General features: G+C 26.8%; 1 protein-coding gene across 2 annotated transcripts in view; it reads right to left on the bottom strand.

The window, feature by feature from the left end:
* Positions 1-24,166, bottom strand: part of LOC142321824 (uncharacterized) — a 202,316-nt gene that overhangs the window by 122,730 nt on the left and 55,420 nt on the right. The window contains exons 1-2 of one of the 2 annotated variants that reach the window (XM_075360253.1): positions 10,322-10,446; positions 8,949-9,158 (exon numbers count right to left, since the gene is read on the bottom strand). In XM_075360253.1, the coding sequence (XP_075216368.1) occupies positions 8,949-9,158; positions 10,322-10,337 (226 nt within the window). In that variant the 5' untranslated portion in view covers positions 10,338-10,446. Of the gene's footprint in view, positions 1-8,948; positions 9,159-10,321; positions 10,447-24,166 lie in introns of those variants that run through there. The other variant, XM_075360254.1, reaches the window with a different exon arrangement.

The following is a 24,166-nucleotide window of genomic DNA, read 5'->3' as shown; positions in this document are numbered from 1 at the left end:
TTATAGTTTTCAAAAATTAAAATGAGAAATTTACTCTGTAATTCAAATTTTGATTAGATTTACAGAAACAAACTTACCCTAAATTTATTTTTAAATAAATTTGCCCCAATAAATTAGTTTTTCATTAATTTAATTGTATTCATATCTATACCAATAAAGAATAAAAGTTTGGTTATTACATTCGAATAACGATAAACAAAAGTAATTTTTAAATTCTAAAAATTAATTATAAGAGATATCTGCAAAAACTATGTTATTTTTAAAGTTTAATATTACATTTAATTAACGAACTTGTATTCTCATTATGACGGTAAACGTAACTGTTTCCTTATAAATGTAGTTCATACAGAAGTTTAATATAATTACTACTTTAACTACATGTTATTTAACTCTAAATTTAAATAGTTTTGTGCTGAAAATAATGAAAAAAACATTAACGCTCATTATAGCAAACCTCAAGACTTAAATTGCACTTATACGTAAGAAAAGAGAAAGAAAAATTAACTGATGATAGTAATCATCGACTTCTACAGAAAATATTAACGAGTTGAGTGTCTATTCTACAATATGAAATATCTAGTTGATTATATTTCTTTATTTAAATTAATTACAGTCACGATTAGATGTGTCTCCAGTCTTAAATAACATTTTTATTTAACGCTGTACAAAAAACTAATTTAGAAATAGGTTAAAAAAATGTAATAATTCAGTCAGCTTTGTGTAAACTTCTGAAGATGTGTGTTGAAAAAAATAATAAAGTATATATTTTACATAGTAAGAAGTCGTTACAAGAATTAATTTTTACAACGAAAATGTACTATCATTCAACCGTCGAGGGCATGCGTACAAGATCGTGTGTTAATGTGATTCATGCACCACATACTTTATGCGTTGTTATTACTGGGATAATTGGAACACGGACTTTGAGTGTGTCAATTCGTCACTAAAAATTCGACCGCTTTTAGTAAGACAGAGCTTTGTTTAATTTAATTTTTTGTTCGTTATTTTTTAATCGAACTCGTATTTAATATTGTATTAGTTATTTTATTCTTTATAGAAAATAAAATTAATTAATAATTATAATTTAAATGTATGTATAATGTTTACTTTCCCGTCTAGATAGCAGAGATATAGCTCTAGAAGGGAAGTATCGGTCCAATTTGGGCATATGCGGTTTTCACCGGATTTTGACGTTTTGACACCTAAGAAACCCAAAAAAATCGGATAGAAATTTTCCAGATGTTAATGTTCGTATGTACGCGTGTGTGTTCGGTGTTGACCTCTAAATCACCTTATACCTCCAGAGCTACTGGACCGATTTTGACCAAACTTGGTCAAATTACTTCTATATATGGAGCATTGATGCTATTAAATTTTCAACTTAAAAAGTCACGGGGATGAAGTTTAAAAACAAGATTACCCTCAGTATTTAGAGATTTCGTCTAAATAAACTAATATTTTTCTTAGGCACATTTTTTAACGATTAAAAAATTACAATATTTGCAAAAAAATTATTTATAAAATCGCACCTCCACCCCAAAAAATGCTCTAAACTAATGGCTAAGTGGGCATACTGCGTCAATAAAAAAAAATATTACATTTTTTTTTTGATTGGCATAGGGTTGCCAACCAATTTATTTTTTAGATAATTTCAGATTTTAGATACGATACACTGGATTAAACAATTTGTCATAAATTCTTTATTAAGATGGGCAGGGCAGTAAAGATTATACGAACCGTTATTTAAAAATGACAACGCACGAAGAACTGGCGAGTTAAGTAAAAGAAAGTATATATATTAATCCAGATTAAAATTTTGTTGTGAATAAAGTTAAGGCGATATACGGCAGTTTTTGAACAGAATTTAAGAGAAAATAATCAACGTTGAAATCTGTGTTCGCATTGGTAGTTTTTTACAAAGATCAAACTAAATTTAATGAATCGTCAAAAACATCATTATTTATTCTCAAGTAATTTTTTAAAATCTTTAGAATTATGTACCCGTAATTCTTTTAGAAAGTTAATATGCCTATAACTTTTTCATTTGTTTAAACATTTCTTTTGATTTACACTTTTTTGATGTTTTTCAACTGACTGTAAAAACACCATGGAAAATGCTTTTTTATTTTTATTGGTTAATATGGCATCACTTAATTTTATTTCTTGCGACACAAACGAACCTATAGCACGAAGCTTAAAACAGAACTAATAAAAATACCGCACCCCAAACATTTATGATTTTAAGCGGGACGGAATTCTTAGCGTACAGTTTGAAAGTGTAAAATGTAAATTTTTCATTTATAAACAAACGCACAAGTATTTCCTCATCGAAGTGTACGAGTTTTGCATGTTTATTTTAAACTACGTTTGTGGACGACAAAGTACTTAGAACGTCGCATTTCAAATCCGAGAGTAAGTACATGGCATTCCAAGAACCCATTCCAAATATCTATCTCAGTGGCCAGGTAATGAACTACATACAAGACATTACACCACTCAAACAATAATCAAAACAGCACACAAACCATTACGCACTCGACAATATAATCAGCAATTTATTCCTACATTTAATATTTTTTTCTTCACACAAACTTGTTCTGTAATTTATCCAGCTTCTCATTGTAGATTCAAATAAAGATTTTGCTGGTACATCTCTCTTAAATTGTACAGATAGTCTAAAGAAGATGAATAATCTCCTAACTGTACAGAAATAATAATTTTTCTTTTTAAGACGACCAAAAATAGAGATTATTGAAAAAATATATGTGAAAAACGCAACATTTACTTTTGGAATTACCTCCATTGAAAAAATGGTTAATTTTTTTTATTTTTATATATTTTCCACTTTCCCCGGGGAATAAGGGAGATCGTTTCTTCAAGAAACGAACTCTTTTGGATCAATTTTTCCTTTTTTTGACGGGTTCATGTTCCCTAGACCAATAAACGCCTTTTAAGGCTGAGGTTAAAGGATTAAATTCCGCTTCTCGTTTAATAAAATATCTAAAATATTCTATTTAAAGGAGAATTAATAAAATCTAGACTGCTTAAATGTTCCATGGACCTCTGGAAAGCTGTAAAATACATACTTGCATTAATTTACTTTCTACCCTACCATCCTAATAAATTATCAGAAATATGACGGAGATTAAGATTTTATTGTTTAAGTTATTTTTTGTAGTCGAAAAGATTTTGTTTTCTTGTAAAAAATACATAACTATTTATTATTAAAGAAATTGATTAATTAATATTTATATATAAAAAAATTTGGTAAAAATATTTTCTTACATCCGTCTTTTTAAAATAAATAAAAATGAAATCAGAAGCAAGTAATAAAGGAAACGCTCTCAAATCGCACTGAAAAGTGAACTAACACAGTCACTTAAGTTATTTAATAATTACAGAAAGAAAACTACAACTGTGTGGAGTCATTTTTTATTTATTACTATAATTTAACAAAAATTGATAAGAAATTGAAAAGGTAGAGCACAAAGTGTTTTTTTATGTTTATTATTTTTTTTAAGAAAGTGTAATTTGTAGTATTACAGTTTTGGTAATTATTTAAGTTGCTTCATTTTTTATTAATGACATTTACTGTAGTGATGATTAGCCTCAATATTACGTTAAGTGCATACATTAACCTAGCGAGATAGAAGTAGCTTCTAGTGTTTCTTACGTCAGTGATATAAATTGTGACGTAGGTAAGTGTCTAATGAAATATTACTTTTGCCTTTGGCATTTTTATCTTTATTTCTTAACCTTTTATATTTCACAATGGTACACCCAAAAATGTTTCAGATGTTATGGAACCTTCAGATTGAAGGGAGATAAGATATAGCGTCTCATGTAGGGCTCACCTTTTATACTTAAACATCTGAATTTCACATATTTAAGTATTTTTCAAAAAAAAAAATTAATTTTTTCTAAATATCCAACTACTATAAAAAAAAATGTGACATGGCAAGGTTATTTTCTTCCGACAAATTTCTCAGTACTTTATCCTCCTAACCCTTATTATAGAATACGTTATGGTTTCAGTATCAAACATTTACGTAACGTCAGTATCATACATCTATATATAAAAATCTTTTAAAACTCAAAATTTATATGATTTATGCTTAAAGGAATAAATTATTAAGTAACATAAACTGAAAATAAAATCTACTAATCTTTCATTATACATAATTTTCAATATTTTATAATAAAAATAGAAATAGTTAATCTATCTTTTTGCGTGTAAATATGAAACAATTTAATTTTGCATAAAAATGATATTCGGATTATGTAAACTAAACTTTCAATAAAAATTGAGAAATTTTAAGGTTCGCAAAATGTATTTCTTAATATTATCTTCAATAAAAAGTGTAGAATTTTGGGTTGTTACTTAAGATTAAAAAATGTCAAAGCGAGATTTTAAAAAAAATTCTCACTATTTTGTTGTATATAATACTACAATTTTGGATATATCCACAACTTTAAAAAATTATAGAAAATATAATTACGTATTGTTTAATTTCTTAATGATTTAAATTTTAAAATTATCCTTTTTTTTAAAAAAAAAACTGGTTCATAACATTTTTATAGATATATTATTTTTCTTAGAAAACCATTTGGCGATTTTTTTGTTTCTTTAGATTTACTTTTACCAAATTACTGACGAATAATTTTTATTTAATTGAAGAACTTTCTGTTAGAGATGTCAAACCAACAGGAATAACTTCATACTAATTTAACATCGTAGATTCATACTACAATCCATTTCCAATCAAATATTCTAATTCTACCTAAAACGAATGTTACGCGGTGTATAAATACATTTACAACCGTAGATTCATTTACAAACTTTCCATTAAAAAAACACAAAGAAATTCCCGATTAGCCTAAAGTACCATTTTTTTATAGAGACCGGCGTAGTTCTACCTAGGATGTCTGAACAGTGTTCGTTACTGCTAATATTCTGCAAAAGAACATTGTAGGTAGCAATCCAATTGCCGGTCTAGTAAATCCACAAAGTCAACTGAGCTTTACAAATTTTATATTTAGTATAATTATCTACCTTTCTTAGCTTCGTCATAACTAAATCACACGTTTCGAATATATCCACTTTCAAAATTTTCTGTATTTGAGTACTGCGAGTTTTATAAAAATAATGAGCTTTCTAAACTTTGACGAGTAATACTATATTAGATTGAAATCCTATCATCCTATTTTTTTAATTAGTTAAACTGGTGTGATAGTAATATCATCAATTATTTTTACTAAAAGATATGAATTCCATTTAATACAAAATTTGTGTTTCATTTAATTTATTAAAAAATTAAAATGTTAACTTACTAATAATGTATAAATTATTTGCTTGTTAAAAACGTTATATCAAAATCAATTATAATCAAGTATACAAATTAAATTATCATAACGATTTTGGGCAGTTATGATGAATCGTGTGTATAATTTAAACACAAACACACACAAATCCGCCCGCTTAACTGAAAGATCCACGGGTGGTGTAACTAATAAAACAAAAAAAAGAACGCTAATTCGCACGATTGCAGTATTCCTTTTATTAGTGAAGAATTTTTTTTTTAGGAAAGATAATTTATTTGGATATGTTAATTTGAAATAACGTGCAACAATCCGTGCGTTTCCAATAATAGCTTACATTTTTTTATGGTATTATGTTAGTTTAAAACCTGTAATTATTGTCATTATTAATGTTCTGTAAAATCTCTTGTTTTAAAATTACATATAAATAAATAAGTAGCGAATAAAAAGAAGAAAATTATTTTTTTTAAAGAGAAATTAAATTGTAATTTTTATTTTTAATTAATTAATTAATATACTAGCAATGCATCTATCCGAATATTTAACTTATGTATGAACTATTTAAGGACGCACTTCCAAATTTAATTGACAACCACTTCAAAAATGGTATGTGTATACACACCATTATGGTATACATAAACATAAAACAGCTTAATATAACCAGAAAGAAGAGGCCGTTATTTCAATAAATATACTAACACCGTAACGGAAAGCAAGATTGCCGGTCTTGTGCAACGAAGGAGGTTTACCGCGCCAGATGTTAAGTTATTCTGGGCCACCCCCTATAAAGTCAACTGTGTATAAAACAACCAAACTTTCCGGGTAGTAAAACTCACATGCCTTCTAACCAACTGCTATTATTAAAATAAAAAAAAATATATATATATATATATATATATATTCAAATATGAAATAGAGTTATTTTTAAAATAAATATTTATCTATTTTTTTTCTAAGTTATTTATAACTATTAAATAATATAAAACCGGTAAGCATAAAAATGAGATTAATATATTAATGAGAAAGAATAAGAATGTAAAAATTGTTTACATATTAAACAATTTTAAAACCAGAACTAGTACTGCTAATTGGTGTACTAGATTAGCATACAAAATAATTACGTATACCAAGAGTTTTTTCCTTCGAAAATTGTTTGCAAATAGCGTTTGTTTAAACAATTCTTTCCCTACGTGCTCGGAAAACATACAAAAATAATTTGGTAGAGAAAATATCACGAAATCTACGATAACAAAATTACCATACCCATTATTATAATTTTTACTCTGTTTTAGCTTGTACTTTTGGTACAATTTGGTAAATTCCATACTACTTTTTTTCATTTACAAAAAAAAGGTATCAAGCTAATCCTTTAAAAAAGACAACTCCATAGCTTTGAGTTGCCTTATTTTATAAACATTAACCCTTCTGATTTTTATTGTTTTTTCCTGCCGTAATTAGCTCACTAATTCATTAACAAATTAAAACTTTCAGCTGATCAAATTAATGTCAGGTTTCATCAATTTAGCCATAAAAATTGTACGATTCAATAATAGAAATTTTTATAAGGTATCTGCTTTGGTAAAAAAAAATCATAAACATTTTCTGGTAAAAAACTCAACAATTATCAATTTATTTACATACTTTCCGTTGGTAAAACTAATTAGAAAAGAATAATAAGTATAGCACTGAATATTTTTAAAATATACGTAAATAAAAATTTGGAGATTTTTCAAGTAATGTAACAGATGAGTTTTCATTTTTAATGCTATTATAAATATCAAACATCCTTCTAAGATTTAAAGATACAATTATTAAGAATTGAAAATATTTTTATATGGAAAAATAATGTTTTGCTGGTTTGCTCATAACGAGTTGTTTTTAGTTTTGTTCCATTTTATTAATACAAAAAATGTTTCCTTTTATAGGTATTTTATTATTATTATTTTTTTTCATCAACCGGAATACCACCATTAAGTTGTAAATTTTTACTTTATGTAAACGGTTCTCTCAGCTCTTTTATTTCACTAAATGTTAAGAATATTCTTTGTATAAAGCAACAAAATGGAATAGCTACAACGTCAATCTTGTAAGAAAAATTTTAAATTGCTTATTACAATTTAAAATTGAAATTGAAATTTTAAATTGCTTATTACAATTTAAAATTTTTATTATTAATTTTAAAAAAATTAAAAATAGTTAATTTTTAATAATAGTTATAAAATGTGTTTAAATAAGATAATGACAATAATGTAATCATTATTAAAAATAATATATATAAATTATTATTATTATTATCCCTTAAAAACAACTTAGAATAATAAATTTGTTATGTGATTTTTTTATAACAGTATTGGCGGTGTTACATAGCTGGTTTTTCTGATTTTTTTTTTACGTGATTTTTTAAATTTATTTTTGCATCCGTTATTATAGTGAACACCTGGAGTAATTTCCTGTTACAACTTCATAATGTGTGTTAGCATGCAAGGGATACACAATTTTATCACATATACATGGGACTTTACTTACATTCAAAGATAAACTGCAAATTATCGTTTTAAAACCTTTAATAAGTAAAGGAATAAAAACAAAGAACTGAAAAGTGCACTGTATGTTCTTTGTTCGCAATAAAACATGTTTATACTCTCCTTGAAAAAAAAAAACAATTAAAATTATCTGAATCAAACAATTTTTACTTTGATATTTAAAAATAGCTATTAATAAATCAAATACTTCGTGATTAACAAATGATTATTTTATTATGTTCTTTCAAGTAATAGATAAAATCTATTAATATTAAGAGATAGGGTTTTGACCTTCGGTAATAATTCTGACAAATACTTTCACATAATGTATTCTTTTTTTATGATTTAAAATTTTTAACTAATCATGTATATTCAGCTAGTAAATCACAAAACAATTACTTTGCTTTTATTTTAAAATGTTCACAAAAATAAACAATTGCAAAACAGCTATCCAGAGTAGAAATAAAAATTTTAAGCATTTTTCGTGTTTTTTTTTTCAGCTTTCTGTTTATTACTCTCCTTTGGAATTTTGATATAATCCATCCTCGTAGAGTAAATAATATAAAAAGATAATCATTTTTTGGTCAAAAAGGAATTAAAAGTCAGTTTTAAAGAGAATTTTAAAACAATAAACTTTAGTTTTTATACCGATAATCGATTTTATGAAATTAATTCTAACCAGATAAGAGATAAAAGCACTTTTTCTTGAGAGTAAAAGAGTTGATGTCAGACAAATTATGGAAGGAAACAAATTACTTCAGTTTTGTACAAAATACAAATATACAAAAAAAATATTCTGAGCAAAAACAAAAAAGCTTAATTTTATATATACTTGATATTTAAATACTAAAATAATACAAGACACTAAAAACTAAAAAGAAAAAAAAATCGTAATTTTTGTAAAGAGTTTACACTGTTATCAACTTAGTATGTATTACGCAAGAAGTATTTTTATGTAAATGATTAATTCACTATATAATCTTTAAGCTTGCGTTTGGAATATGGAAATGCTATGACCGATCTGAATTCGATCCCGTTATCTTCTAGTTAAAACACTGAAATGATACTCTACCACATAGGTATATTAATAATAAAAACTGAACTGACCTTTCTTTTCAATTTTAGCTAAATCATCAGGCATTGATAAAGTAGAATCAGCATCGCTACTATAAGAAGGATCATCCATAGGTAATGCTGACGTCGTAGGAATTCGAAGGCTATGTCGAAGAGGAGATACTCTAAGAAGTCGAGGGACTGCACCCGAAGAACCACCACCATCACTGTCACCACCTCCACGATGTCGAAATAACACCATACCTATAATATTGAATAAAAGAATGTAACGATTATTATCATAAATTATAAACGGGGTTTACCGAGCGAAAACGCTCGATAGATATAATTTTTGTAGGTTCTAATTCAGGAATTTTAAATCTAACAATCCGTTTTAAGTTTGGGTGTACTCGTAGTACAGCAGTCTTCATTTCTATATCATGCTGCCGAGCTTGATATGTCACATGAATCACCTAATAAAAATCAAATTTTCTTTGATCGTACCACCCGGATTTCTAATCGGTTCATTGCTCGTATCAATACGTAAACAATCCTTGATCAATTCTTTATTCGCTTCTTTTTTTTCATTTGAGATAACACAAACTAAACAATTTTTCGTTTTTTATCTGTATATTATGTTGTCTATATGGCTATTAATTGATTATCATATTTTATTAATCAATTTGTCTCATCAGTTTGTCCAATGAAACTGTCAGGTGTCGCGCTGTAGTATAAGCTGATTCTATTGTCTACCACAATCTCTCTTTCTTACTTAAAAAACTCTAAATTCAACTTAAACCTTTTCTACCAGTGTATACCTGTTTGTAGAATTGAACTCCTCAAACAGCTGTTAATTAGATTGTGTAAAATTCGGATACATCAATCTGAATATAATATAAATATAATATGGCAAAACTTCTATAATATGAGCTGAAAAATAAAAATTATACTGTACTTCTATAAAAATAAATAATTTTTTAAAATAGTTGATTGTATAAATGTTATTTAAAATCGGGCTTAAAAGATCTGTCATGTTATTATTACATTATTCGTATTTTTATTTGTTAGCGTTATTTAATGTTAACAAATCAAAGTTAAGTGCATTTATTGCAGTTGACAAGTGAATAAAAACAAATTTTTTGAAGTTTAAGAAAAAGGAAAAATAAATTACATCAAAGTTTAAAGTATTTAATTATTCCACTTTTAGTAAATAATATATAAAATTAATTTTATTTTTTAAATGCCTCATCAATTATACGATATCGTATATAATTTCATTTTTATTTATATATTAATTTTATAATAAACTTAATAATTAAAAGGAGATTTAATATAATGAATATTAATTAAATAAATAAGTAAATAAATTATCAAAAAAATAATAAGTTCAAAAATATTTCCCTCGTTTAAAATAACGGTTTACTCACATAAGCCTACATACATCTGGTTTCGCTCTATTTGCTAGCAATGTAGCAGCAGTACCTCAACCTAAGTGAAATGAAGTCAAACAAAGAGTTTCCGCACGTGAATTAAGCGAGACCAGCTTCAGTCAATACTAAATCATGATTTATTATATATATATCGTTCAATGATTACTGTATTATCATTGTGGAACGACATAACGTGCCGGTCAGTTGGTATTGTTTTCATCCAAGTTTCTAAAATTTATTGATTTCAAATTAGATATTCGCCAATGGTGAAGTATATTTTTCTTTAACTTTCAGGTTTAATGTTACCATTATGAAGCTTATGTAGTAATTAATACTATGAATACTGAATCTGCTCATTATATATTTATTAATTTTTTTTATTTCTACATTAGATATGTAAAGAAATGTCATTTTTTTAAATAGTTACATAATTTCATTATGTAAATAAAAAACTAAAAAGTTTTTTATGCAACTGTAAAATCCAAAAGTCCAAAGATTCGAACTGATAGACGGAAACTGCTTTAAAATAAAATATATATTGTATATATTAATATATTATATTATACATTAAATTAGTATATTTTATTAATAAATAAATTAATTGCCATAAAAGACAAAAATAAAATCATACCACATTACTTAAATAAATAAAAGTTCTCATAACATCAATCAAATTACAGTAATTGATTACTATAATAATAAATTATTATAGTAATCAGTTACTGTTCAACTACAATTAAATAAGAACAATAAAATAATCATGATGTAACTTTAACTCTAAAATTAGACAGAAAAACATAACAGATAAAAAAATTTGGTTTAAAATACAATATAAATTAATCAAAAAATTCTAATTTCTTTTAAATTATTTATTAAAATATGTTTTCAAACCTTTACATTTAGAATAACTTTATTTAGCATGGTTCGTTGGTATATATAATATAAAAATATATAAATTATAATTCCGCTTACCAATCAATATAATTAATTATTATGTTCTAGCGTTTTCGGAATTTATTTTTCCATCTGATAAACTTGTAAGTTTATCAGATGTTTTGTAAGTTTTATAAGTATTCACTTCATATATTAATTTTATGTAGACTAAAATTAAAATAAAATATTTTATTTACTTAATTATTTATATACAATTTACTTATTTATACACAAGTTTATCAGATGTTCCTAAAGATGGAAAAATAACTTACGAAAGGGCTAGAACATAATAATTAATTATATTGATTGGTAAGCGGAATTATAATTTATACATTTTTATACACATTTAGCAAACTGTGAAGGCCCATCAACATAACAGTCGCTACCGAAAGTAATGTTCTGATTTCGCGATGTACACATTGCAATTTTACTAGTAATTCTTGTCCTACAGTTGTGAAATATAAAAATCTGATGTGGACACCTCATGACTTCCTTGTACGCCTATTAAGTTATATATACACGTACTTCGTTCAAACTTATTTATTTGAAAGTGAGATACGATCCTCCAATTCTTTAATAAAATGCAGTTACACAACTGCATTGTGGTGGACACCACTTGCATTACATTTTCTGTGGTGTTTGTATCAGCATTTTATATTAGTTTATATATTAATTTTTTTTTCATGCAACTGAAGTAGTTATCAGGTGTAAGTGAGAACGTATCCGATCCGTAACCATGGACACATCGGTTTGAATCCGATTTCAAATAGATTTTGTTTTTATAACTATTTTTTTTTAATTTTAATATATTGATCTATTAATAATTATTAACCTCTGTAAAAAATGTTAAATTAAAATGAAAATTACATAGAATTTTATTTCACTAATAACTTCTGATCTTTTTATTTTATTGTTATTGAATTATTATTATTGTAGAATTTTTTTACAATCAGAGGTTAATAATTATTAATAAATCAATATATTTAAATTAAAAAAAAAGTTTAAAAAAAGGAGATGAAGTCCGATTCGAACCAATGTTTAGACAGATAGATGTTACAACAGTCCTAAATCCAAAATTTCAACATTCTATGGCTAATCGTATTTGAGCTATAGGAGATACTATATTTTTTGGTCAAAATGGATATTTCCGTTTGAAATTTTTCGCGGTCACTTCCTTTACTTCGTATAAGGAAGTAAAACAGTCACAATTATGTATTTTTTACATATAACTGAAGAAAATTTCATACAATGAATCGATTTGTAAACCATGGTTTAACTATTCAGTTGAAAATATTGTAATTTTAAGAAAAACTATTCTAATTAATATTTTCCTACTTATTTTAAAGGTCTTAAATTGAAATAGTAAAGGTTAGCACAAATTACATTTCCATTACCATTCACAAATTGTATTAACATTTACATTTGTATTAACGCATAATAAATTGAGAATTTAAAATATTTTTATTCAGAAATAGTCTTAATATACGAGTATTATAATTATAAGCCATTAATATGTGATACATTCATTTTTTAATATACAAAGTATTTCAGGAGGAAAGAGAAATAATTTGGGCAGATTATACAGCTTGAAAGGAAAAAAGTTCATATTAACATATATCCGAAAACGCTTTGTTATATAGTTACAGTTAGCAAAAACGTTCAGCCGGATTTTAGTTCCCTCCGTGAAAAGAGGTCATACTGGAATTTTTAAGGCGTTATAAAGGGAAAAAATTTAATGGTTTCCAATATTTTTTGACCTGAAAAATCATATAAAACCGGTCCAAGAACTGTATCACCCGTAGTTTTCCTGATACCCAACGTAAAACAGAAATATTCGGTACAAAAACACATTGTTCTAGGTTTGAAGTACAATAACTTTGTTAAGCGATTAATAAATGCATAAATTTCGTTAAAACTTGTAGAGAATTTCAATTCTGGGAAATTGATTTAAAAAGAAGATTAACTTCATTATTATTAAAAACAAAATAGAACTTAACAGCAAAATGTTTTTATTCCATTAATTTACAATAAATATTCGAAAAAATGCACTTTTCACCTCTTTTCCTTACATTTTCGGTCGCCAACCTTATGATATCTTAGCATTCCTTGATAAGTGCAGCAGCACTAAGAATGGGAGCGATCACTTTATCACGTGTGTCTACTTTTTGTTTGTATACCTCGCATTTTATTCTTCCTCATAAACTGTAATTTAAAGGAGCAAGGTCTAGTTACGTAGGTGGCCAATTTACGGGCCCTCTAAGTTCAATCCATTTATCAGTAAATTTTTCATTTAATAATTGTCTTACTTCATTCGTGAAATGTGTTGGTAATTCATCAAATTGATAGCATGTTTCAATTCATTTAGTCAATGAGAAATTTTCAAGCACTGTAAGAAATTCATTGTTTAATAATTCTAAATAATTTTTCCACATGACAGTTGAAACGGTCTACTATGAAAGCGCCTATTTAGAGGTTGCCTCTCGATCATGCCACATTAAACATTCACCGAAAATAGTTGCTGGATGTTTGATTCAACAAGAGCATGTGGGTTTTCTTCAGACCAGCGATGTGAATTCCGTGCATTGTTTAGCCATTACGGGTAAAAGTAACTTCATCCGAAAATTGCATGAACGGAATTAAGTGATAATTATTGTTAACCCATTAACAAAACTGCATGCATCTGGCATGGTCACCAAGCTGGAGGTGTGACATTTTCTGAATCATGATTCGGACGCAGTCAGTGAGCGTGTAATGTCCTCCATACTGTACTTTGTAGAGTGTTGAGTCGATTAAAAATTCTAAGCGTGTGCGTTGTAGGATTAAGCTGTACCACCTGAAAAATATTTTCCCTTTCATCATTATGTACCAGTTGAAGTTCAGAAGAAACATTAGCCCTGGGAAGTGTTATTCTCATGTAGGTTATTAAAAATTTTACAAAATATTTTACGGTTTGGAACTACTCGTCCAGGATACCTACGTCAGTGGTACTCATCCACCGCAACTGGAGCAGTTCTGTCGCAAAAGCTGTACCCAAAATCATATCCTGCATCAGTAAAGAGACGAAGCATTTTTCAAAACGAAGAATTCAAATCGGAATTTCACTTCTTTAGACTCAGATTCAATCGCAAAAATGTTGGTACAGTTTAGAGTACAACAAACACAAAAAAGCTACGTAACTTGATTCTCAAAATAATTAAACGTAATCAAAATTACGTCAAAAACAACTAAATCGTATAACGTTTATCATTAACATTTAACCACAATTTAATGACAGCAATGAGTTCTATTCAAATTAATTTCAAAGCATACAGTTAGTATTGCCAACCTAATATTTCAAAGGACTAAATTTATTGTACTAAAAACAGCTGTATACAAGATTTAAAAATTCACAACATTTTTCTGTTAAGTTTCGTTTGCAACTGTAAACGTTGATATTTTTTTTGTTTCATAGTTGTTATTTAATTTTCTTAGAATTGGAATTTTCTTAAATTTTGATAATAGAATTTAGCGTTTATTACTTATTTAACAAAGTTATTGTACTTCAAACCTAAAAAAGTGTTTTTTGTCACCGAAGTTTTCTTTTTCATGTTGCATATTATGAAAACTGCGGGAGATACAATTCCCGGACTTTCTTTATTCGATTTTTCCGTTCAAAAAGCATAAGAAACCATCAAGTTACCGTTTATATAAAATTTAAATTTAAAAATTTCCGTATGACATCATTTCACGGGAGAGAACTGAAATTCGGGCGAAACCTTTCGCTAGCAACTCGATAACAAAGCGTTTTCCGACATGTTTGTATGAACCTTTTTTCCTTATTTCAGGCTGTAGAATCATTTCCCAAATTATTTCCCTTTCCTCCTGAATCGCTCTTTACACACATTAATCTAAGTTATGTAATTAAATTTCAACCATCTATCCAAATTTAAACCTAAACCATAACAATTATAAAAAATAAGTTTTCTTTAAAATATTTATAGCATGATTCCTCCTAATGCAATGTTAACTGCATATTGTTATTGCTATATTTTTTTTAATTTCATAATTTACGTTGCTCAAACGAATAAATTTGATTTTTTGAGATTAAAAGCTATTAAATAATAATTCTTTCACTTGCGTTAAATTATAATCACCCAAGTTAATTTATTCATCAACTTCAGGCCTTTGAAATAAAACAGTTATATCATCAGGAAAGCAATAAATTTTGCCATTAACTAAAAAATTCATTTAGTAAAATAATTATATTTTTAAAATAATTTTGAAAAAGGTTTTGTATAAAGCAGTAATTAACAAATAAAATTATATGTTATAGTTTATTGCAAGGATTTAAAAATAATGATAAATACCGATTGCTCAATTAATTTCTATTGCAAAATAATAATAAAACAGTACTTAAATTTAAAAAAAATTTATTTGAGTTTTTTCTCGAATTACTTTTTAAATAAAATAGACAATCTTCAATCACAATAAATAAATTAAGATTATGTTCAATCTGATAATCTAAAATTTAATTTTTAAATTATATTAATTACTTTAATTTCATTTCCACTTGAACAAGAAGATCGTATTTCTTTTAAATACAATGTTTTTAGAAGTCCTAGCAAGATAGTATTTTGGAATGTAACCCCCAGTTAGGTATTCCAGATGCTGTATAAAACAAAATACTTCATGAAATATTTCATTACAGAGAATTTATTTTTTTCCAAAAAAAATTGGCTAAACGTTCGTAATCTATATAAGTGTAAATATCAATAAATTAAAATTCTATTTTCAATCAATTGTTAGCGTTCAATGCCATACGGCTTGATATAGTATATTGCTCATTTATAAAAATAAATAAATAAAATATCAGAACTATACTGGTAAAGCAAATTACGTGTACTCTTGCACAAAAAAAAAAACCTTTAATGATTTTTCCACGGTTTTATCTTTCAAGACAGATGATCTGGAACAGTACCTTTCTGTAATCTGTGGATTGCCAAATTTGTCTTTCTAATAATCTGTAAAATCTCTTAATAATTATATTATGATTCAAATAAACTGTTCATAGATACTATGTAAGTATGTATAAAATAATAAAAAGGTTTCCGAAACACCAAATTATTAGTTTAAAGTTCTTGATTTAACCTTATCCTTCTGCAAGTTTCTTAAGTCATCCAATAATTAACTCAAACCTAAATCAACATAAATATAGTTCTCTCAAAGAGGGGATGAACCCTAACAGAGTTTGTTTGTATTTGGTAGGGATTTAAAAACTCTGTCTGGTATTTTATTTACTTAAAATATCTTACCCCCCCGCTCACTAAAAGAATATTATTACACGAGTATAGTATGTAGTATAATAATATACTGGTATTATGCTGATTAACTGTAAAGCAAAATGCCTTGAATACTTTTTTTTTAAATTCTGCTTATAATAAATAATAAGGAGGTGTCGATAAAATTCGCGAAAACCCTACCTTGCAAACAGTTTTTACAAGGATATTAATAAAATCTACTTAAAAAATAAAAGAAATGTTCGTTATGAATAAAAAGGAAACATAAGTTTTTTTTCATCTAAAGATTATCTGAGTCGAAATGTCTCTAACCTATAATAATTAATATTTTTAAATGTTTCAACTGATTTTTATTTGGAAGTGCTCAATTAAAAAACATAAATAAAGTGCTGATACCTTACAAAAGAAAATTCAAAGTTTTCTTATTATTAAAAAATAATTAACACATTTATATATTATATGGACGCCAAATTGTGTAATGTTTAGAGTAGCGCTCAGGTTTCTAAATCATCGCGTCTCGGGTTTAATTCTAGCCACGGGTTTGAAGCATTTACATCTTTATTATTTCATGTTTAATATTCCTCGTTAAAATAATTAGGTATAATAAAACCACATCCGACGTCGTAATAAAATAATAAATGTAAGATTATGATATAAACAAGTATTAGTAGATATTAGTTGCGAATTATTTTTTTAAAGAATTTTCAACAATAAAATTTTAATTTTGTAATATTACTTATTATAAACATATGTATATTGTAAAATTATTATATTTATTAAATCATTTTTGTTGTTTTCCTATAATAATTTTTATTAAGTGATAACGTAAATTTCAACCTTCTACTTTCATAACTAACGTTATCATGGATAATTTTTAATAATAGCCTAATTATATTTATATCCATTTACAAACACACAAACATCGCATTTAAAATTACTTACAGATTCTCATTACTTAAAAGCCGCCATTTCAGCTGATTGCATACCCCAATTACATCTATTTATACCTATTATACTCTATTGGGGATGAATTTATGTTTAAAGTTATATTAATACTTATTAACATAACGAAATTAAGAAAATGCTCCTACTCGAAAACGATCTATTATTAGGTATGCCCCACAGGGGCTTGGAGTGTGGTAGTGTCATACCCAAATATTTTAAATGAAAAATGTAGTTACAAAACGTCAATTTATAGGGTATTGAAAAAATTGGTATAAATAGATGTAATTGGGCTCTGCAATCATAACTGAAATGGCGACTTTTAATTTTTTTGAAGAAGATTCAAAACTGATCTCTTAACTAACTACTTAAAAATTATTGTTGAAATAATTGTTAAGTAGTTAATATTTTCATTATTACTACCTGTCTCAAAACTATCTGTTTTTCAGTAAGAGACCATCACTACTTGGGGCATATTGTAGGCTAATTTTAAAACTAGGTTAGGTTATTTACGAAAATAGTTTCGTAATCGAAAACGGCCGGTATTTTGGTTAGGACTGTCGTAGTCCCAAGTTTGTTACGTTTATTTTTACTTTCAATGTTTTTTTTTTTTTTAAATGGCTTAGCACAATCCTACCCTTTTCATTTAATATTTTTGAATTGCTCTCCCCATGGGACAATCTGGTGAGTTGAGGTATGTTGGTTTTGTACCCGAAAAGTAGATTGTCTCGGCCTAGAAAAATATGCAAACTTTCAATTTTATATTTTAAGCCGTTGAATATATAACACAATATGTGTGTATGTATTATTAGACTCACTGGATGATGAGTTTCAGACAATTTTGGTTTATTGATACATTAAACGTATGGCTTTTAACTAAACTGGTCTGCCAGGTTGTTTTACTTTTATCAAGTCCTCCCTTTTCCTATTGTCTGTCAAAGATTTGAAATAATCTTTTAATATTTGTTTCATGAAAATGGTGCAGTAATTTTAAAATCACAGGAACTAATAAAAACAACTTAACAAATTAAAATATATTAATTTGTTAAGTTTAGCATAACAACCATACATATATATATATATCTGCACCTATAAAGCAACTTGTCCAGAATGACTGATTCGTCAATACCCAGCAAAAACTACTAAAGATAATTTGATGAAAATTTGTATTCATGTTTTTCTTATGGTGTAAGTGCTCACTAAGAAAGACATTTTTAAATTCAAATTTTAAAAGGTTAAAATGGAATAACAATTAAATTTACTATTTTTCTTGATTTGTGTGTAATATTCATGAAAATATCTAAAAATTAATTTTTAGTTTTTTTTTTTTAATTATTAATTTAACGGGTTAATTAAAATGGATTTTGAGTTTTTTTAAACCAGACTATTTTTTATTAAATTTCTCGATAGCAAATTAAGATATGATAACTTGTCAAGATATGATATGATAACTTGTCTATTGGCGTGTGAATTTCATGTACATATCTAAAAACCAATTTATAAATTTTTCGAAATTCGTCCTTGAAAGGGGTGAAAAGGGTAAAAAAGTGGTCGAAGGGGCAGATCCCTCTGGTCGAGAGGGGAACGACGAGCCATGACCGGTTTAATATCTCCTGACCGCGACGAGAAACCCAAGTAAAAACCATATAGCCGTGACGAGGATGTTAGACTGGGGCTTATAATACATTATCCTTTATCTTTATTGGAATTTTGCTTATTAGTTTATGTTGAATTATTTCAATTCATTAATAAAATGGGTTGGTCTGACAAAGATTGTTTAATTTTCTTATCTTCCTTTTTTATTTTTCTTTATTTAAGCCTTTAGCAACAATTCGTTGTTTATCGTATATTCCTTCTATATTATTAATAAAGATTTTTGTTTACTGTTTTGTTAGGATTTAAGGAAAATGTAAAAACAATATTTTTTTATTTATAAATCAATAAACAAATTTGCTATTAAAAAAATATTGCGGACGAAGCCGGAGTATATATATATATATTAGCGTCCCTTCCTATATATTAATGCGTTACTCCGCATTAATTATATATATTATTTCGAAAATTGTGCAGTTGTTTTTAGTTCCTAATTTTTTTATGGTCATTATCCATGTGGAAATTGTAGCGTATGAAAATATGCGATGCCTGACCGGGATTCGAACCCGGGACCTCCGCACGAAATGCTGAGATCCTACCTATTCGGCTACGGAGGTCTATATATATATATATAAAATATATATATAATTTTTTTTTTTTTTACGCAAGTGTTAGACATACAGGTTTGTGTGTCTTCGTCCAAGACCATCCTTCATGAAATTATTATATATGACATAATGTAATGGAGAGGGGTAAATTATATTTTAAAACTTATTAACTTTCTTTAATTATATCTTAAGAAAACTTTTAAATAATTAATATGTTTTTAACCTACTATTTTTTTATAAATCATCTGAAAAAAAAAGAAAAGTAAATACTTTTCGAGTTTCTTAAGAAACTAGACGGTGTTTCTTAAATATAAGAGATAGATATGAACGTAAAAATATTTCAATCCGTTATGAACCTTTCATGAAACGTTTCCTTATACCGGCCTCATATTCGTATTAAAACCCCTTCAGTAATAATCTCCTCTTGAATGCAATATCACGTCCACAATAAAAATCACCCTTCAGAGCTTCCCCCCGTTAAACGTACCGATATTGACGAACTTCTAATCCCTATTCATAAACATTATCCTCTTTTACCTCCACTAATAGCATCCTTTCTATTCAGTTTTCATTAGCCTTCACCTACACATATTTAAAGTTGAACCGCAGCATATCGTATTATAAATCAAGATACAGATTATTTTTATATCCTCACGTTTCATAATATAATATACCTATACTTCTAATGAATTTTAATATTATTATGTTACCGTATATTATATTATTTTCTTATAACCTATATTTTAATATTTCTACACCGAAAATGTTACGTTGTTTCGTGCCAGCACAAGGACGTTTTAATAATACATGCATCCACACCTATAGGCGTAGATACTACTAATGGAGAAAGGATAGTTCTGTAAGATGTAGTTACAAACATAATTGTTTGCATCACGGAATAGTTCATTTGATGTTAAAGTAATTTTTTTTTAATGTTACTTTGCATAATCAGAAAAAATGTTATTTTACTGAATTTCACTTATTGTGCTTTAGAAAAAGAAATAAATCGTGATTAAAATGAGCCTTGAAATTATAAATTTCTCTTTAAATGCTGTAAAATATTTTGTTTAAATAAAAAAATAAAATATTTAGTAGGATTTAAGTTTAAATTAATTTTTATTAATAAAAAAAGCCGTACACTAATCATCTTTTACTTTATTTCCTGGTACTAGAAACCCTTATTCTTTGTTCTATTTTAAGAAGAAAAATTTTAGGCTTATTATTCTTTTTAAAAGAAGAATTTTCAACTTATCTTTCTTTTTAATACTTTAATAATTTTATTTAAACAAAGTGACTTATTTAGAAAAAAAAGTATATACAATCGTAGATGAGAATAAGAATACAAAAACGGCATTTTTTTTGAAAAGCAAAAACTAACCAGTCTAAACAAAATGAAAAAAAAGTTTGTATTATAAACAGAATATATTTCGGAAATTTCAACAAAAAAATTCTCTAAAGATGATTGGAACCGATTCCGATTTTAATAATTTTTTCTTTGGATAACTAACGTGCAAAATATAGGAATTTTTATTTTAAATTAACAGTTCTCAAATAATTTAATTGATAACAATTGAAACCTTCATACTGACATGTCGGATAACATACACATTATTTTATCTTTTGACGAACAATTGTTATATTTAAATTTTATGTTAAATTTTTTTTTTTAATTTCAAATTGGTACAATTAATGATATGTGAAGTAAATAATTATAATTATAATACATCAATGTTCCTGAGGATGGATTACTAAAAAGGCGCTCGAAACATACTTTTAAAGATTGTTGGTGAGAACTATTATATTAATAAATTATATTAAACCAACGGGCCATGATTAAAATTAATCTCAAAGAATTAATTAATTTTTTTTTACATTAATTTTAAAGTTTTTTTTATATTATTTCATTAAAGTTCTTCATTAATTGTTTTTTATTTTATAAATCCTGGTTGGCGGATGCATAAAAAATATATCCAAATAATTTACCCACTCAAAATTATTTTATTTATTACAAAAAACTTTCCGTTTTTAGCTTCTAGGTGTTGTGCCAAAATTAAGACGCTAGGGATTCATTTTTAGACGATTGATTCAGTTTTAACGTATTTGGTGATCTAAGAAAAACCATAATATTAATACAAAATTAGGTGATAAAAATATAAGAAAACAAAATATGCCGAATTTTGAATAGCAGCAGCTGTAATAAAAATATTTATAAATATCTTTAAATTACAACGAGAAAAAATTTCAAAATTCGGTGATAAATATTGAAAAATTTGAATGTCAGTACAAACAATTAACTTGTTAATGATGTTTTACCAAAATCCAGATAGCGTCAGTAATTTACCCGGTTGGTCTGGTGGGGAACGCGTCTTGCCTGGTGGCAAACTCTCGACTTCCAAATCACCTGATTTGGTAGTCGAGAATTCCAGCGTTCAAGTCCTAGTAAAGTCAGTTATTTTTACACGGATTTGAATACTAGATCGTGGATACTGGTGTTCTTTGGTGGTTGGATTTCAATTAACCAACCATCTCAGGAATGGTCGAACTGAGACTGTACAAGACTACACTTCATTTACACTCATACATATCATCCTCTGAAGTATTATCTGAAAGGTAATTACCGGAGGCTAAACAGGAAAAAGAAAGAGATTGCGTCAGTAGTTTATACCTGATCGTAGTTACATTACATAGATTCTTTTCAATCCTTCCCTTACATTTTTATTATGGTACAGGTTTCTCAACTTGGCAATATTTTTTTATTGTTTTCATTTGGGTATTTTTTCTTTGCAAATACTACTCACAATTTAAATGAAAAAAAAACTGATAAAAAATTGCACTAAAATTTAATACTTTCTCAGTTCTCTATAAAATTTCAACTTTTTCAAATCAGCGACAAACTAAAGATTAATAAGTTGTTGGTAGATTTTTAAGATTGGTTTTATTCATTAAAAAATTTGTCTTTGTTATGAAAGAGCGGGTATCAATAGCTGTGGTCGGAAAACCCGGTGGAAATTGGTAGCGTAAGAAAAGATGCCATGCCTGACCGGGATTTGAACCCGAGACCTTGGCACGAAATGCAGAGATGCTACCTATTCCACCACGGCAGTCGTTTTTTTGTAACATGTACAGTAAAATGTTATTTTACTGTAAAGATACACTTAAGAGTACCTCAAGCTAGTGTTTTTACTCTGCATGGTGAGTCGGTACAAAAAAAAGAAAAGATTATATATATTTTTCGGTTTATTAAAGATCTGCTGTTATTATCAAAGGTTGATCTATAATTACATTCTTAAAAATATTATTACGGATATAATACATGAAATTCACGCAGTTTTTTTAGCTACCTAGACATTTTTCTCGCAAAAAACATACATAGCTAAGACAAGACAAACAAATCTCACCTTGTTTGTAATTAGCAAGCATCTATTTTTTGTACAATTATTTACCACTATTAGAATAAAACAAATAGCGGATGTGATTAACAAAATTCATTTTTAAAAATGACAGTCTAAATGGTTTTAGAACAGTATCCAACGGAAACATCCCAGCAACTGACTATAAAAATTAATGATTAAAAATAAGAACACGGAAAGGAATTGATGAATCAGAGTAGTAAAAAGAAAACCAAATATAATCAAATGTAATTAATGGTATAAGAAAGTAAAACTTTTATCAATTTTTAGACGAATTTATAATCGTCTCGATATTTGCAACGCTTATTTATTTAGTCAGCAATTAAATTTATTTTTCGTAAAATATTAATTATATGGTGGAGGGGGGGGCGAAACTAGTTAATTTCACATTAGAGAACATTGAAATATTATTTTTAAGAAATCATAAAAAAGTAAAGTAATAATAATGATAAATGTACAAAAGTAATTGAAAGGTTTATTTATTTATTGTTTAAACTTATTTTGAATAACACGACAACTAAAAATGGAATTAATTCTGTAATTAATCAAGGGTTATAGGTTAACGATTTTATTAGAAAACTATTATGTAATGGATTAATTTATTTAAATAAAATAATTACTGATACTGTAATCATAAACAATAATTATTAATTACTAAACGGTTTTTTTAATATGTATGACACATTTAAAAACGACATAATTAAATTGTCTTTAATGATAAAATTATTTATTTATTTGACTTGTTAGTGACCATTTTAAGTTACAAACTAATTAAAATATTATTTCAAATATATAAAAATAGAACTGTGTAATCCTAAATACTATACGCATTATGAAACTTGTTATAAGGCGTAAATAAATCGTATAACATGCTAATATATGAAAGTAGTTTTTATCTATTTTTCTTTTACTTCGCCGTAATTTATTGCGTTACGTAACTGAGTAGGAGATATAGCATGCTGATTGCATTTAAAAGTTTGTAGGCGCAACTTTAATATTGTATATCTGTACTTCTAACCACATTCACTTAAGTTTAGTAGCAGCGGTAGGCATTTATAATAAGAAAAATTTAATATAACT

Source organism: Lycorma delicatula, chromosome 3, assembly GCF_047948215.1.
Source record: "Lycorma delicatula isolate Av1 chromosome 3, ASM4794821v1, whole genome shotgun sequence".
Taxonomy (NCBI): Eukaryota; Metazoa; Arthropoda; class Insecta; order Hemiptera; family Fulgoridae; genus Lycorma; species Lycorma delicatula.
The sequence above is the reverse complement of the archived record's forward strand: the minus strand, read 5'-3'. Positions and strand labels throughout refer to the sequence as shown.